The 19,158-nt window shown below is 41.5% G+C and overlaps 1 protein-coding gene across 1 annotated transcript in view; it reads right to left on the bottom strand.

Annotated features, from left to right (window-relative positions):
• DAAM1 (dishevelled associated activator of morphogenesis 1) overlaps window positions 1–19,158 on the bottom strand; it is a 342,176-nt gene that overhangs the window by 60,999 nt on the left and 262,019 nt on the right. The window contains 5 exon segments of the mRNA XM_033952248.1: window positions 6,808–6,914; window positions 12,895–12,924; window positions 17,361–17,468; window positions 18,061–18,185; window positions 18,188–18,356. Coding sequence (XP_033808139.1) covers window positions 6,808–6,914; window positions 12,895–12,924; window positions 17,361–17,468; window positions 18,061–18,185; window positions 18,188–18,356 — 539 coding nt within the window.

Here is a 19,158-nt window from a genome sequence, read left to right as displayed (position 1 = left end):
CTAGGCGGTAGCCTTAAGCAACCTAGGCGGCCCTACGCATCTCCCTAGCAGAATGGGAGATGCTTACTATGTAGGCTAGCAAAATGCTGGCCTACATGGTAAGTAGACGCGGCCGCTGTACCTAATCGCAGCAAGGATTTCCTTGCCGTGATTAGTATAGCAGCCACGGCTAAGACCGCAAAGGTCTCCCCTTCCCCCAGCGATCGCAGCAGGAGGGTGCCCAACCCCTCCTGCCAATCCCCCAACGACCCTCCTGACGATCGCGGCAGGAGGGTACCCAACCCCTCCTGCCGACCCTCCCAATGGCTCCCCCCTAAGATCACCAGCAGGAGGGTGCCCACCCCTCTTGCTGACCCCCCCAATGGCCCCCCCATAAGATCGACGGCAGGAGGGTGCCCAACCCCTCCTGCTGGACCCCCCCCCCCATCTAACACCACCACCCTGGAACCCCCCATTGACCTTACTAGCAAGTTGGACCGGACGGCTCCTCGCATGTCCGGCCAGCAGGCCCACCTCCATCCATATGAGGCGGACCCACTCCTATCCTGCCCAAACCACAGGATCCTAGGACCTGATTGGTTCAGGCACCTAAGGCCCCTCCCGCTATAGGAGTGGCCTTAGTCGCTTGGGCCAATCAGGCTCTAGGATCCTGTGGGTTGGGCTGGGTAGAGGCGGGCCTGCCTCATTTGGACGGAGGCGGACTTGCTGGCCGGACGTGCGTGGAGCCGTCTGGTTCAACTTGCTGGTAAGGTCAAAGGGGGGTTCCGTGGTAGTGGTTTTCGCTTGGGGGGTCCGGCAGGAGGGGTTGGGTACCCTCCTGCCGCGATTGTCGGGAGGGCCGTTGGGGGGTCCAGCAGGGGGAGTTGGGCACCCTCCTGCCAGCGATACTCGGGGGTGGGGGGGGCCAGTTGGGGGGGGGTCCGGGGAGGGATGTTGGGCACGTTAAATCCAATTCTGTAACCGGCGTCTGCAACATGGACGTCGGTTACAGAATCGGGTTAACTTTGGGTGGGTGTAGGCCCGATTCTGTATAGGATGCCTGGGATCGACGTCCTCTACAGAATCCGGTTCTGACTGTGTGTGCGCGTGAGACTGTGTGTCTGTTTGAGACTGTGTGTGTGTGTGTCTGTCTGTTTGAGACTGTGAGTGTGTGTGTGTCTGTTTGAGACTGTGTGTCTGTGTCTGTTTTACCGGGTGTAAAACCGAGAGCTTTCTAAAACTATTCCATTGTGAATAAAAAGGCAACTCAATTGGAGGGCTCTGAAGACTGGAGTAACATACGCTGGTTTAGGGTTCATGCATTTACTTCTTTGTTTGAACTTCTCAGAAGTACCAGCGCTTACAGACACACACTGGAAAAGTGTCTATGAAGTAAGGTGCAGGAAAAAAACAAACAAACCTGTCTACAAGCAAATAAGCAGGCTTTATTTGTGTTTTTTGGCCAGAAGCCTAAAAAGAAGATAATTTGGAGTTTCATAGGTCTACTCCTATATAATGTAAACCTTTTAGCAATCAGAGCACTGCAGGAAAGAACACAGTAGACGACTCAAATACTAGGGCAGAGTTTCTCAACCCAGGCCTCTGGAGCCACCTGACCATGCTGCGTTTCAAATACATTTCATGCATATTCACGTTACTCTCCTAAAATCTCAACTGGCCAGATAGCTTCTGGGGATCCAGCTGAGAACCTCTGCTGTAAACTCTTCTAATCCACTCAAAATATTCCTCTATTTTGCTCTGCTACACAGATCTAATTAAAAACAGGTGTTCTCAATCCAAACTAATGTAAAGACTTGGGGGAGGGAGGTTACCAATGGGGTAATGTTAGGATGGGTTATTTTATCACAACTTTTGTTGTTTTGGCACAGGATCTCACTGGATAAAAAGAGACCCTGCGCAAAAATAGCACGACTTGTGGTAAAATAACCCATCTTAATGACAGCCTGTGTTGATAATAGAGCATGACACGGGGACAAATTTAGATGGTATATGTGAACCCAGAGATACAATCTGCATATTTCATTTAATTTCACTTTATGGAATGTGAGGGTAACCTGTAATGTGATAGCTGTTATTGAGGATGTTACATCTGATGCTATTTTTTGGCATGGGTGGAATGCAAATACTGCAGATTATTTGATTTGATTCATATGAGATTGTTTATTTCATACAGAGGCTTAAACCAAAACTTTTTTTTGCTATGTCCTATGGCTCTCCTCCTCTTCCGACACCCCCTGGAACCAAAAGAGCTCCCACTTCCTTTCCCTTCTTCACCCCAGACCTACCTGTATGCCTCCCCCCAGGCCTACTGTATCATCCTAGTGATCTAGTGGCAAGTTGGTCCAGGAGTGATCTCCACTCACTGACTGTCTCCACAGTCAAAATGGCTACCATGATTTCCAGTGGCAATCTCACAAGATGGCTGCTACAACCTCCAGCAGCAATTTTTAGATTGGTGCCAGTATGGGCAGAAGCGATCTGCAGTTGCTCCTACCCATGCCGGCTCCAATCCCAGTGACTGCTACTTGCAGTTTTGGCAGCCATTTTGACTGCTGCCCTAACTCACCAATACACCTTGTGGTAGGGCAAGTATGGTAGGCCTGGGGGCTATGGGTGGATTCAGGGATGGCTTCCTCTAGGGAGGGGAGGAAGAGAAGGTGAGGAGTGCAAGCTCTTTTGGTTTGGGGGAGATGGGCAGTAGAGGGAATGAGGCTGTTCCCATTTTGACCGAAACTAAACAGATTCAGTTTCGGTCACCCTCTAATTTCATAACATATCCCTGTGAGAGGGCGAGTTTACGCATTTTGGATTAATATACCTGCAAAGTATATTCCGAGACATTTTGCTTATTTCATCTTTCAGGTTGCTGTGGCGTAGTGGTTGAAGCTACAGCCTCAGCACCCTGGGGTTGTGGGTTCAAACCCCGCGCTGCTCCTTGTGACCCTGGGCAAGTCACTTAATCCTCCATAGCCCCAGGTACGTTAGATAGATTGTGAGCCCACCGGGACAGATAGGGAAAATGCTTGAGTACCTGATTGTAAAAACCGCTTAGATAACCTTGATAGGCGGTATATAAAATCCGAATAAAACTTGAACTTGATTTCAAGTTCAAGTTCAATTTATTTAATATACCGCAAATATAAAATCAGAAGGCAAATCTAAGTGGTTTACAATAAAAAATTTCTAAGAATTCAGAGAACAGAATAGATGATCAAAAAACATTCAGTTCAAATGAGAAGAAAAAACAGAGACTGAAGACAGATACCAATCAAGATTGATCAGCCAATTTGCCTGCATGTTTTTAGTACAAGAATGAACCCTGTCCCCTTTCACAGAATACCGATTCTAACAGTTTGGGTAACTACGACAATATGTTACAGAAATGACCGCAAAACTAATTAAAAGCTGTGCCTAAGCAAACTGCACCAGATAAGCTCAAAGTGATTCTTGGCTCAAGTTGCAATCGCACATTATCTAGAAAATGAACCTTACAGGAAACGTCTTTAAAGCATTCGTTATTATGATTATGAGTTCACTGATTTAGTTAAGCAGATGGAGTCTACGCCAAAGAATATGTTTTCTCTTGCAAAAATACAAGTTGAAGTCTTGCTTTTCTTATCAGTAAAAATGTCCTTTATCATCACACACATACATTTTTCATTAAAAGCAGTTCATTTAGGCTTAAATTATTTGGCAAAGTTGAAAAAAAAGCTGTTACAATATATTACATGCTTCTTAACCTATCTCCCCACTCCTCAAAATTAGTGATTAAATTCTTAAATGATGATAAAGCCTCCCTAAACATTTTTAAATGTCTCATATTTTCTGGCTACTCATAACTTTTTCAAACAAGTAAATGAATCCAAAAGAGAGAGAAAGCATTTTGGGCTCTTTACCTTCCAATGAACATGCATCATACATAGGGTTAAAAACAAAAGGAATTGACCCCGAAATATCCACAAAGAAGAAAATCCAGAGAAAACCAAAAAAACTCTGTGGAGTGACGATGTTCCTAAATGGACTTTATTTGAAAGTGTCAAAGTTCCAAAGGTACACTGAAATCATCCACATAAAATAATTCCATCCACATAAAAATAAATCATCCACATAAGAGCCTTAAAGGACCTAGTCCGCTAGGGATACAGGACCCCAAATAAGAGCCTTAAAGGACCTAGTCCGCTAGGGATACAGGACCCTTCACATAAGAGCCTTAAAGGACGAGGACTAGGTCATTTAAGGCTCTTATGTGGATGATTTATTTTTATGTGGATGATTTCAGTGTACCTTTGGAACTTTGACACTTTCAAATAAAGTCCATTTAGGAACATCGTCACTCCACAGAGTTTTTTTGGTTTTCTCATACATAGGGTTAACAGACGTCCGGATTTACCTGGACATGTTCTCCTTTTGAGGACATGTCCGGGGGTCCAGACGGCTTTTCAAAACCCGGCACTTTTTCCGGGTTTTGAAAAGCCTCCTCAAATCGCGTTGGGCAGGAAGTCCGCACATGCGCGGATGCCAAACGGGAAGGGCAGAGCTGGGCGGGCCTGGGGGGGCGTGTCTAGGGGGGGGTCCAGATTTTCCGATTGGAAAATCTGTCAATCCTAATCATACATTAAGGGGTAATAAAGAGACATACATATCACACCCATTTTGGAGGTAAATTTATTGTGTTTTGCATGTGAAAAACATCAATAAAACTACACAGGGTCTATTAAACAATTATTACATTACATTAATGACTTCTATTCCGCCTGTACCTTTCAGTTCTAAGCGGATTACATCAAAAAGATAACTGGACATTTCCAGGAAGAGGAATACAATCAAAGACGTTGGGCCTAATACATCAAAACGATAGCTGGACGTTTTCAGGAAGAGGAATACAGTTAAAGGCGTTAAGTCTAAATAACATTTTGAAGGGAGGATCCTAAGAGGGGGAGAGAGGGGAGAAGAGAGGGGGTTAGGAAATTAGGATGAATTATGTCAGGTGTCTACATCGGCTGAGTGTGCCAAAGTAGACGCCTACCTCTAGGCAGTCTTTATAGAATTCCCCAATAAGTCTGAATTTTATACTGGCAATTGTGCGTGCAATTGCTGTTACAGGATATTAGTGCAAGTCCAGTTATGTGCTTAACTTTAGCTTAATGGCTGGATAAATGTTCATGCTTAAATGCTTAAATAAAGACAATTAATAAATCCCAATAAATAAATAAACACCATGCTTTTCAAAGTTGCATGACAAACATTAAGTTGTGCGTGTAAGTTTAAAGAATTAGAAGGATAATGTAGATTGCAGTATTTGCATAAAGCTTTTGATCTAATCTAATCTAAATCTTAGACTTAGATCTTAGACTTAGATCATCTCCTAGAGTTAGGAGCTCGATTTGAATCACATGTAAAGTGTTCTTTGTATGTGGAACTAGGCCCTTATAACAAAGTGCACCTGCTTTTATGAATGCAGGCTTTCCTGGTGGCAGAGTCTGGTTGCAGCTGTGATTATATAGTGCAGGGGTGTCCAACCTTTTGGCTTCCCTGGGCCGCATTGGCCGAAAAAAATGTTTCTTGGGCCGCACAAACGTGCAAATGCTGCAGCAAGACAGAGGAGGGAGCCGGCAAGACGGTAAACATATAGGGGCAGCAGAGGAAAAAACTGCACTGCCCTCGACCGGGGCTGCACAAAATACTTCACTGGGCCGCATGCAGCCCTCGGGCCACTGGTTGGACACCCCTGATATAGTGCGTTCTTGCTATTCGCAGGGGTTAAGTCTCTAGAAAATCTTGTGAAAACCAAAAATGCAATTACAGAACCAATGATCCTATGCTACCCTGATTATTGTACATTTTTACTGCCTAACACCATAAAGTAATCATTTTATGTACCTTTCTTTATTTTTAGTATTTATATACCTCTTATAGCCTAAGTGGTTTTCATTCAGGTACTCAAGCATTTTCCCTTATCTGTCCCAGTGGGCTCACATCCCAATGCACCTGGGGCAATGGGGGATTAAGCGACTTGCTCAGGGTCACAGGGAGCAGTGTGGGATTTGAACCCACAACCTTGGGGTGCTGAGGCTGTAGCTCTGACCACCAAGCTATACACTCCCCCCATTCTTTATTTTATAAATATATTTTACACACACTTTTTTTTTGGTAAAAACAATCTTTTTAGTCATGTACAGCTCTACGAATACCTTCCCCCTCATGGGAACACACTCGGCATGACCGTGAATAAGCAAAAGTGCCCTTTGAATAGCAAAAATGGGCTACACTTTATTTAACACACGTGAATTCATGAATACAGAACACGTGGATAACGAGAATGCCCTGTACATGCATGGTTTATAAAATTACAGTGCACACGTACAGAGCAGGTGTGACTTTGTGTCACAGCATGTGTGCAGTACCGGGGGGTCACTGTACAAGCTGATTCTATAAATGCACAGAGTTGCCAATGCTGATGTTATAAATTATATACCTTTTGAATTTTTCATCTACGCCCATTGTTATAAAATTATCTCCAATCGTATCCAGGGGGAAAAAAAAGCAGACAATACCCACCTTAATTCTAGACAAAATCACTTTCTAATTATCCTGAGTTGCTGTTTCATTTCTCGAGTAAGTGAATTATTATGAGCTAATTAAAGCTAATATAAGTTTTAAACTCAGGGGAGGCTTTTCAGATACAATAATTCCATTCAGCTAAATAACACAGAAGAAACACTGCATTGGTTCATTCAAAGGACAAAGATTCAAGCTTTAGAGACCATTAAAAAAAAAAAAAAAAAAGATAAAAGTGATAAAAAATACCTTGAAAGAAGAATATTGCAGTTCTGAGCTCTCCTCCCATCTATTACCGACAGCTCCTTAACTTTATGTCTGGAACTTAGTGTGTCATCATTGGCATCTGCTTCTTTCTGCAAAACACCAGAATAAAATCCTAATTCCAGAGTATTAAATTCTTATTCAAATTGCCCAACATAATGAAGCCAGTCGTAGGTCAGTGTAGCACAGAAGAACCCCCTCCCCCCTCACACAGTAACAGTCAATCAAAAAGTTAACGATTGCTGTTTGCAGAACGGATATTTTTTCAGAAGGGCAAAGGAAGGGGGATGCACATAGGAGATTCCTCCTGTTTAGGCTGAAGCAACTTTTACTGTGGCATTAACACAAAGAGCCTTCACTTGTTACTAATAGGGGGTTTCTCTCCATTTTCTAAAATCCCTTTCCCTGTCATGACCATCCTTAGTCAGGGCTCATAGATCACAGGTTTCTGTGGAATCCAGTAAGTGTACTTCAGGAGTCAAACACAGTGGATGGTGCCACTGTTTAAAGGGCAAGACTCCCTTCTTAGGGGGGGAGAGGAATACTGGCTCTGCTCTATACCCAGCTCTAGTCAGTCTAGGCAGCAGCAGGGACCGGGAACTGAACCCAAACCTCCTGCTTTGCAATGTACAACAGTGCCAAGATCTATTTAAGGTTATTTGTAAAGGTAAGAGCACATTGCAGGGATAATTTCATGAGAAACTTGAGCACACAGAATAAAGTTTTGCATGCTCAAGAATATGCCAATAAAACTACCCCAATGCATGTGTGCAAAACATTAGGGGGCAATTCTAAGGCAATGCACCTATATTCAGGCACCTCCTTTCCTCTATAGAATACTGAAATACTGCTGTAATCAGGACTAGGGTTACCATATTTAACTACGGACAAACCCGGATGCATGGCCCTGCCCCATCCCAGCCCCGCCCCCAAAAAGTTTTGTCTCTTTTCCCACAACCTCCAAGCCCTATCTGGAGGGTCTCCAGCATGCGCAGATGTGTGTGACATCATCCACACCTGCTTGTTGAAGGCCTTCCAGACGCAGCCGGAGCTCGGGGCTTTTCAAAACCTGGACAAACTGCTGGGTTTTGGAAAGTCCGTCAGGGAACATGGACAGTTCTCTAAAGAGAGGACATGCTCAGGTTTTCCCATCTAATCAGGACCATTTGGTTCTAGAAAAGGGGGGATGGATTGAGACATCAGAGTTTTACTTCTATTTCTTTCTTTTTCTTTTGTGGGGATTATCTTTCACCTCACTAATGTACTCAGAACTTTATCTTACTGTGACATGATTTCCTCTGTTTGGTTTATCACATACTTGTGACCAGCTCATTATCTAGCAGTGCCCTCCTCTTCACCCCTGATTCAAGCATTTTAAAAAGGCCCATAAAGCTTATAACTGACTATTCTTTCTTTGGGCCAGATTCACAAAACGGCCTACCGATCCGATTTGGGTCCCGATCCAGGTCTGGGGGGGGGGGCTGATTCACGACGTGTCCTCATGCAAATGAGGATGATCGGAATCACGCCTCCCAACCGACTGCACGGATCGCTCTCCAGCGATCCCGACGCATGCGCAGACCATCTATAGCTGCGCTGGTCCTCCGTGTCTGACAGAGCTGGAAAAAAACTTTTTTTTAAAAAACTTTACTTTTCGCGAGCCCTTTTTACTTTTAACTTGCACTGCGGGGAAGGGTACGAGAGTCGGGGCAGAGAAGCAGGAGATCGGGGCAGAGAGCAGGGCGGCCAGAGCAGGCGAATCGGGGCAGAGAGAAGGATTTTACAGAAGCGACTGGTCCTCAGCAGTCACTTGTTTTTGGATCGGCCAGCCCAGTCAGTGTGCCTGCATTTGTTTAGTGAATCGCATCCTTCCTGCTTTGCATGCGCGGATCGGATCTGATCGGAGGATGATCGGCCACTAGATTAGTGAATCGGGTCAGAGGGGTCGCTAAGTGGTTGGGACTTGATCGGTGGGCTTAGTGAATCTCGCACTTTCACTTTTGTGGGGATTATCTTTTACCTCTCTAGATTAATGTACTCATCTCTATCTGATAATTATGTTTTCTGTACTCTGAAAATGTATATTAAAATCTTACACATGCTTTCTTTTGTAACCTTTAAATGCAATCCTGGTTTTTCTGCTAATTGTTATAATTCCATTGTCCTTGTCCTATCTCCATAGATTGTGACAAGATTTCCTCTAAGTTTGGTTGTCACATAGCTGTGATGAACCAAACCAGCTCATTATCCAGCAGTGCCCCTCCCTTCACCCTTGATTCAGGTCCATAAAGCTTATACAGTAACTGACTTCATTCTTTCTTTCTCTTTTGTAGGGGTGCGAGAGGATTTAGTTTTACTCTTATTTTAACCCTACCTTACATGCAGTGGCACATCGAGGGTAAGTGGTGCCCCTCCCTCTTTTCCGCCCCCCTCGCTCCTTCCTGCCCCCCTTTCTTTCCCCAATACCTTTAAAATTTTTCAGGCTAGAGCAACAGCATGAACTTGCTGCCCGTGTTGTGTCAGTATCCCTCTGATGTCATTTCCAAAGTGACATCAGAGAGAGGCAAAGTGGGCAGCAAGTTCATAATGCTGCTCGCACAGCAAAAATTAAAGAGGTATGAGGGGAGAAGGGGCACACTTGTGCGTTGGGGAGGGCAGAGAGGAGGACAGGTGCCTGCGCCCTTTACAATGACTGCCCCCTCCCCACCCCACCTTACTATGCCAGTGCTTACATGTAACGCTTGTGCGGCCACGCCTCTTGCGCGTGAACTCTCCCTGGTAAGTCTGTATTACCAATCTACTTTCACCTTCATCTCATGAGACTAGCCACCACTGTCTCACAAATCTGACTTTAATCACCAGTCTGGGCCTAGGAAACTCTCTCATAGCCAGGATAAATCTCATTGCCCACTAAGGAGATGCCTAGTGCCCACTCCTTCCCCTACCCTCATGATTCCAATGCACCTAATACTAACTTTCCTCAATCTCTCTTTTCACCCCAAACTACTTAATCCCCCAGCACCACATCACTCATTTTTTTATTTCACCACCTCACCCTCCCTTTTGTCTTTCACCCTCTTCTCAGCTCTAATCCTTCAACACTTTCTCCATCTCATTCAACCATCTCTACTCTACCTATATGCATTTCGACTGCCGTGCATCCACCCCATGCCTCTTCCACACTTGTCTGTATTCTCTTACTCCTACTCTTCCTCTCTGCCTGGGACATCAATTCCAATCCCAGTCCTCCTAGTCAGCCCTCACCCTATTCATGTGGGTCACACCGCACCGTAACCAGCCAATCTTATTTCTGTTCCTCTCCTCCCCCCTTCCTCTCTTCCTTTCTCATGTGCTCTGTGGAATGTCCGCTCTGTCTCAAAACAAACTTACCTTCATTCATGACCTGTTTATCTCTTAAACTCTTCACTTGCTAGCACTAACTGAGACCTGGATCTGCCTCAAAAACTCTGCTTCAGCAGCCAATCTGAATCATGGAGGCTACCTTTTCTCACATACACCTCATCCAGTTGGTCGTGGAGGTGGTGTTGAGCTCTTACTCTTGCCATTTTGTAGATATCAACCCCTTTGTAAATATCAACACCTTCTTCCACCTCAATCTCACTGCTCTCCCTCCTTTGAATTTCACTACATCCAACTATTCACTCCTTTACCCTTCCGAGTAGCAGTTATTTGACTCCTGGATCTCCTTCCTTGAACCCTCATCTCCTTCCCTCATCCTTGATGATTTCAACATCTATACTGATGACCCCTTTGACTCCTATACTTCTAAGTTTCTCACTCTAACATCCTCATACAATCTGTAACTGTGCTCCACCACCCCTACGCACCAGAATGACCACTGCCTTGACCGTGTCTTCTTCTCCAACTGCTCTACCACCAAATTCTGCATCTCAACTCTTCCTCTCTCCGACCATCAATCTGTTAACCATCACAACATCATCACCCTACCCCCCAGACCTGACCAATTACTACCTTAATGCAATTGTGTTCAATTCTGGTCTCCTTATCTCAAAAAAGATATAGCAGCACTAGAAAAGGTTCAAAGAAGAGTGACCAAGATGGTAAAGGGGATGAACTCCTCTTGTATGAGGAAAGACTTAAAAGATTAGGGCTCTTCAGCTTGGAAAAGAGACTGCTGAGGGGAGATATGATTGAAGTCTACAAAATCCTGAGTGGAGTAGAATGGGTACAAGTGGATCAATTTTTCACTCTGTCAAAAATTACAAAGACTAGGGGACACTCGAAGTTACAGGGAAATACATTTAAAACCAATAGGAGGAAATATCTGTAAAATTATCTGAAAAATAGGCATCTGAATACTCATACAATAATCTCATCTATATCTTCAAATACATGCATGTGTTAATGATTTCTTGGTCACGTTTAAGATAGGAACTAAATTGAATAGGTTAAAAAACTTAGCCTCCCTTACTAGTGTGTCCTTTTCATGATGACGACCTGATGTTGCTTTAGGTACACAATTCTAACAGTTATTCCACACAGGTAAAGCATGCAGATACCCCCTAACCCTGTAACAGTACAGTGGGTAACATTTTACAAAATATCCCAATAGATGCAGCAAATTGTATAAATGTTTGAACAATGAGACATGTTTACTTCATTTTAATTTCAATCTAGATGTATTTATGAAATTTTCCCTCCCTCCCTCCCCTATTACCTTATGTATTAACTCCTCCATTACCCAGTCGTCTTTGTCTAGACTACTTCCCCCCCCCCCTTTTTTTAATCAATAATTTTAATTTAAAAAAACATTTTTTCCCCTTAATTATTTTAAATTGTAAATTTTAGCTCTGTAAACTGATCAGATACTTGTTGATGGCCGGTCTATCAAATTATAAATAATCTTGGAAACTTGGATAAAAGACCTGAATGCCTTAGCTCACATATCAGCAAGGAATGAACACCATTTCAGGTTTGCAGTCACCACTGTGTAACAAATTATTGCACAGTTTATTTTCTCATGATGAATCTTGTCATGAATACTCAAAGGGGATGGGTTCAGATTTATGGGAGCTCAGTGTGAACAGATCAGACCCACATTCTAGTGTTGTCTTCTGCTCTTTATTATTATTATTAGGATTTTTTATATACCGCCTATCAAGATTATCTAAGCGGTTTTACAATCAGGTACTCAAGCATTTTCCCTATCTGCCCCGGTGGGCTCACAATTTATCTAATTTATCACTGGAGGTTACTAATCCTATCTACAACTATAATTCAGCAAAAAAAAGTCTCTCCTATTCAACAAGTCACGTGAGACATTACCCGAGATAAAAAAAAGCTAATTATATCTTCAATACTGCAGTGATAAGGATGCTTAAAGCTAATTTTTGGAAACCCTTGTGGGATTAAAACTACAAGGGGTAGAGTAAGATGTCTAGACGTCAAGGACTGAATGTGGAAACATTTTGTACTTCGTGCTTTCATGAAGTCTGTAAGTCAATTACATGACCCACAGGCTATCAATGAAAGATGGAAGATGACCAAAAGCATTTCCTATGTAACAATAAAAGTCACACTTATTTTAGCCAAATTAAATAATTATAGGTAATAGGGTGAAGGAGATAGGACTTGATGTATCACTTTTTTGTGTGGTTATAATCAAAACGGTTAAGTGACTTGCCCATAGTGACAAGGAGCTGTAGTGGGAATTGAACTCACAACTTCAGGGTGCTAAGGCAGCTGCTCTAACCACTAGACCACTCCTCTACATGTATTATATTCTGCGTTCTCTATACACTGAAGACCCATGGCACCCTCAAAATATAGATATAAGCAGCTTTTAAATATTTTGGTCTTTTCTTTAAAGGTACATAAAACTATATTTTAGTGCTAAGTATCCATAAAGCAGCATTTCATACTTATTTCTGTATGATAACTTGTTGTGCTGCTTTGAAAAGGGGTGGGGGAGGGAAAAAAGGAGTCAGATAGCTTTCTGGGTTGTGAAGTAACACTGCACTTATTACTCAAAGCAATGATTGGGGAAAATGTGGCCATCAAACATAAAGCAGAGGGCAACAGCTCACTTACCTGTTTGGAGCTATTGTTGACCAAGAAGTCCTACAGCCATATCAGAAGCATGGAAAGGGCAATCAAAATGTGCAGTTCAGCGAGAGCAGCCAAAAGAATGAAAAGAAGAGAGAAAGAGGCCAAAGCAGTCAGCAAGCTTGTTACAACAGAGCAACACGCTACCAAAGAAGCCCTCTGAGAAGGGAGACAGGAAACTTCATTTGGGGCTGTAAGTGAAAATGCACCGAGTGGAGAAAGGAGGCGATAAATAAGTGATGCTTAGTCAGTCATTTGTAAACCATGCTGAAAATAAAACGTATGACATAACTCAATAATGAGCCAGGGACAGTATAGATTTTATTTCTCTGGTTTGCTTTCAAAACTAGCTAAGATAAAGTAAAAATCAAGTCAACAGCCGAACACAGAGCCTTTTATGAAATACCTCAAGGCTACAGGAAAATTGTGTATAGTTTGCACTATATCCAGTGGGAACATCCATTTTACAAAGGAGCTTATCAGAACAAAAATGTATCATTCAGAGTTCAATGTGTCGATGCTGGATTTTACAAAACTGCTGAATACCTAATTAACAAATGATTTCCCCATTACCCTCCCTGGGTCCAAACAAGTATTTAGCCGACATTTACATATGCCTCAGATACGAATGTTGATATCAAAAGGTAAGCAGTGTGATGAACAATACCGTCCCTATCATGAGCTCATCCTCCTTATCCCTCTTGGCTTCTCCCTAGTGGCCCCACCTAGACCTTGACCCCCGCTCTTCGGTATTAAGGTCTCAGAAGACCTAATTCCTGGCCCATGCCATCCTCCTAAGGTCATGCCCTGCATAGATTACTGCTTAAAAACAGAGAAACCAATATCCAGTACATAGAGTTAAGGGACGTAGGTACCATGTCCACTGTTACCAAACGCATCAAAATCTGTACTCAGTGCAATTGGAACAACTCCTTAAAGCTCATGAGAAATAAGGTTTGATTTTTTTTTTTTTAACTGATTTTGAAATGTGAGATGAATAAATATATTAGTGTTATGTGCCCAATATTTCCCACTTATAACTAACTATGAATAAGGTTGTAAATGTCTTAATCTATGAGAGTTAGCCTCAGTAATGGAGCCTACGCGTAGCCATTCAATGACTGGGGTATTCAGCGTAGCTATAATCGCTCCTTTAATCTCCAATCATTGGCCTCACTCTCATTTTATATTATTCAACACTTATAAAAAAATTTTTATTCTTAATATTTGTTCTTTTTTTAAGAAAAAATCCTTAAAACATCTATTTTCATACACTTCCTATCATTCTATAATTAATCATACACTTCCTATCATCCTTCCTTATTCACGTTTGAGACTACACTATCTATATTTCTCGTTTTATCTCTAAATTTCTTTTCTCCAACGTTATGTGATTACTCAAAAATATTAATTTTCAACAAGTATTGGCTTATACAAGCCTACTTATCTTTAGAGCTTATCTTTAAGTCAGCACTCATCTTAAGTCAGCACTTGTATTTCACAAATAAAGCCTTTATTTGTGAAATACAAGTGCTGACTTAAGATGAGTGCTGACTTAAAGATAAGCTCTAAAGATAAGTAGGCTTGTATAAGCCAATACTTGTTGAAAATTAATATTTTTGAGTAATCACATAACGTTGGAGAAAAGAAATTTAGAGATAAAACGAGAAATATAGATAGTGTAGTCTCAAACGTGAATAAGGAAGGATGATAGGAAGTGTATGATTAATTATAGAATGATAGGAAGTGTATGAAAATAGATGTTTTAAGGATTTTTTCTTAAAAAAAGAACAAATATTAAGAATAAAATTTTTTTTATAAGTGTTGAATAATATAAAATGAGAGTGAGGCCAATGATTGGAGATTAAAGGAGCGATTATAGCTACGCTGAATACCCCAGTCATTGAATGGCTACGCGTAGGCTCCATTACTGAGGCTAACTCTCATAGATTAAGACATTTACAACCTTATTCATAGTTAGTTATAAGTGGGAAATATTGGGCACATAATACTATATATACGTTTTCCCACTGGGGATCTTTATCTAGTGTGTTAAATATATTAGTGCCCTGATAAAGAAAAAATATAGGATCTCATCCTATCTAACTATTTTTTGGATAAATAAGCACTTTCCTCTCATTAATGTAGGCTTGATGGAATTTAATTTAGATGGTTCCTGTAAAGGATATACAGTATATTCTTTAAATGTTTGATGATTTATTTCCATTTCCTCTATTTTGTGATGATACAATGTAAAATATTTCTCTAATTAAAAAAAAAAAAAAATCTGTAACTTGGGAAGATAAACTCAGGATTTGTTACACCTGAGAAAAACCCCTCTGGTACAGTTGAATGATCATGACAAATAGTTTCAGGAATCCATTGACACAAAAACAGAAAGCTGTTGTGAAAGAGAAATCAATAGCTGACATGACTGGCCACCCCAAGGGTATGTCAAAGATTTATAAGTTCTTTCCTTTAATTATGCTTGAGTTTTTTTCATTGAATCATCTAAGGTGATACTGTTAGTTCACCCTTTCTACCTTGTATCCAAAAGAAAGTGTAACGTTTGTTTTTAGACCCTCAGAGACGCCACCAGAAGATCATATTATCATATTCTCTGGCTTTACGCACCTGATCCTCACCGGGTCAATATATGGTGTGTGTCCATCACTAATTTTTTTATCTTTTTCTAATTTTAGTTCATTCTAAAACAATAAATAGTTTTAAAGAATATTATTATATGTAGATCAAATACTTAGCTTCACTGGTGGTTGTTAGTTAGCAAGGGATTAATGAGTTTTTTTCATGCCATGGTGGTTGGCCTGATTATTTGGTGACACCTGGTTGGGTCTCTCTTGACCCTTGAACCGAGGGTCCCCTTTTAAAATGAAACTTCACAAGCTGCTCTTAAAGAAAAGAGAGGTGTCTTTACATCTGCAGTCATTGCAGAACATTCATCCTGTCTCCAACAAAACCAATTTTTCTCCCATGAACCGAGCATTGGCCGTCTTTTGCTTGCCAGCATCCTTGGTCGTTTTCAATCTGGATTTTGTAGTATTTTATGAATCTTCCTTGGGGATCTTTCAGTGATCCTCGGGGTTTTGCGCTAAGTAATATTTGATTTGTCTTCATATCCTATGACTCCTCTGGCCTCCCTCGGCCTCGGTGGCATTTCAACTTTCATTTCATCTATTTGCTGTATCTGAATATGTATAAACAATATTTTGAAATATCAACTATTATTACAGAGTTAGGGAATGGTTTAAATTTCTCAGATTTACTGATTATCTGAAGGATCTGATAAAGCATTTGAGCATAATTTATTATGAAAAATTATGGCTATAATGTCATAAAGGATTACCTCTTTAAGATTTATTGATTGATTCAGTTTTCTATACCGTTCTTCCAGGAGAGCTCAGAACAGTTTACATGAGTTTATTCAGGTACTCAAGCATTTTTCCCTGTCTGTCCCAGCGGGCTCACAATCTATCTAATGTACCTGGGGGAATGGGGGGATTAAGTGACTTGCCCAGGGTCACAAGGAGCAGCATGGGTTTGAACCCACAACCCCAGGGTGCTGAGGCTGTAGCTTTAACCACTGCGCCACACACTCCTTGAGACTTGTGGAAAAGCAGAATAAAAATGCTGATATTAGATCTATCTGGCTGCACTCGCTTCCTCTTCCAAATTGGTGTAAAATGTACTTGGGCACATTTTAGCTGTGATTTGTATTGGTATTTTATAAAGACTCATAAGTGCCTAATTGTCCTTATAAAATAGGCTTACAACTATAAAATTATCCTCATTGTAGGCTCCCCTCTCAACCAGCCACTGCTCCAGCTGATCTCTTTTTCCCCTTCAGTTGGTCTTCTTTCTCGATTCCTTTGAAGTGTTCATTGGTCATTACTTTGTTTCATTGGTTGCACACCCCAAAAACTGGCCCTGCTGAAGTGATTGTATGATCGAGTTAAACATTTCATCAGGACCCATTTTCTACCCAACTGGATGATTCTGCAACTCCATTTGGGCTGCAACCCACACTCTGGGGAGGGCTGAGATGCCATGAGCCTCCATACACAGCCTTTGCCTGATCTCTTTAATTCTGACCTTGGATGAAGAGTATTCCGAGGTCAGCTAAGATGTGCTGCTCACATACAATACCAAGGATTCCCTCCCATGCATAGAATGAACATGGTCATTGGTTTCTGGGCTATGTGAGTGTTATTGTTGTGCACTGGTCAGAGATTTGTTTTGGTAAGCTGGTGATTCAAAAATCAAAATAGATACTTATATATTTTTGTAAAAATAAAAATGGATTTTCTTGATTTTATGTATACTTCAACAAGAACAAAGATGTTATCTAATCTGACTGACAGAGCTTGTTTCAGCTGTAGCATTGACACCCAGGATCTGTAACCAAAGAGTGCACTACCAGAGCACATTCTTACCTGCTGTCTTTGGTAAGCAGAGAAGGTTCTTTCAATATCTTCAAGATCTAGAATCTTAAACACTTTTGCATCATCAATGTCTGCCCATATTGTGCCACTCAATTTATTCTGAAAACATGGACAGGAGAAACAGCACTTAGTGAACAGTTCATTCCATTAAATTACACAGACTGTTAATGTATGACAGTCAGTTCTTTGCATGTGGCTATTAGTCAGGGGGGACAGGGTCATTAGAGTGAATTTATCTACAATCAACACAGGAATTGTTTTTAGCTGCACGAGTCACTTTAACTCCTCTGAGGTTCCATATCAACGTAATACCTTCTGATTCAGATAAGTACTTTGTTGTATTTATTGTTTCAATATATCTGGATGGTATTAGGGGACAGTGAAAACTATGATGGTCCCCTATTGAACCTCAGTTGGTGTTGTCACCAGTTCATGGGTTCAGGGTCTGAGTTTTTCACACAAATATTTATTATGAAAATTGCTTAATTAGAGCTGTGATTATTGTTAACACGTATTAGTCAGGTAAGCCACATGCCAAATCATTGTCAGACACTCTACAGGGTAATCAAACACTAGCCATCTTATTCTAGAGAAAGGTGACTTTACTAACCATATAAATCTTTTTTTTTTTGTCCCTTGAAGAATGTAATATACTATAGATATGTTTTACACAGTAAATTGGACAGTTTACCTCTGGAAGCTTGGACCAGTTGAAGGACTTGAGAGGGTTTGTGGACTGTGGAATGTTTTTCTTTTTAAGAGCTGGACCCAGAGGTGCTCCTGGAGGTGCAGCCATTCCTCCAAGCGGGGAGGGGGAGGGGGAGGGGGTGGCCCACCTGGAGGTGGAGGGGGTGGTGGTGGTGGTGGTGGTATTCCACCAAAGATGGGTGGTGGTGGAGGTGGTGGAGGGAACAAACCACCGAGAAATGCGGAAGGTAGAGGGCCACCAGGTGCTCCTGGTGGAGGGCCACCATGAACTGGACCTCTCTGTAAGATAAAATAAAGAGTTTATTTTAAAAAGGGCTTATTTGTTAGCTTGGAAGACATAGAACATGTAATGCAAATTTTTACTGTTCAAGATCACGGTTATGAAGAATTTTTTTCTATGGGTATAAAGTAGAATTTTAAAAAAACAACCTTACGGAATAGGTCAGGCACAGATGTATGCTGCTAGAGATCTGCCAAAGTAATTTTATAGTTACACTAAAAAACAATAAGGAAGACCTGCATGAACATTCTGCCAAGACATTTTGCAACAGCAAAGTGGCATATCCCTATCCCCTTTTCAGATAAAGTGGAGGAACGCACACACCCCTCCCCCCCCCCCAAAAAAAAAAGTATAACACACAAACAAATCTCCCCAAGACATTTGGAAGATTTCACCTGCCAGTCAGTCTTATTTTTTGGACATTTAAAGAGTTCCTGCTTTGCAGTCTGACCAGACACTGCTTCCTGCCAGTTTTGTGTAATCAAACTGACCGGTCAATTTTTTTTAATTTATTTGGTAATTTCAATTATACATATCAAGCATAGATATACAAGAAAAGAACAACATTGGTGAGACATATTTTACAAGAAATATTACAAATAGAAAGAAACTAATTCTAAAGTCCACTTCAAGGAGAGATTTGCAAGGATAAACTAAGGACCTGTTTTACAAAGCCATGCTAGCGGCTGCTGCGTGGCAACAACCCTGAAGCCCTTTAAATCTCTATGGGCTTCGGGGCCGTTACCGCGCAGCAGCCACTAGCGTGGCTTTGTAAAACAGGCCCTAAAAGTAAACAATTCC

Source organism: Geotrypetes seraphini, chromosome 7 (genome assembly GCF_902459505.1).
Source record: "Geotrypetes seraphini chromosome 7, aGeoSer1.1, whole genome shotgun sequence".
In the NCBI taxonomy this organism is placed as follows: Eukaryota; Metazoa; Chordata; class Amphibia; order Gymnophiona; family Dermophiidae; genus Geotrypetes; species Geotrypetes seraphini.
This window is presented reverse-complemented; position numbering and strand designations above follow the sequence as displayed.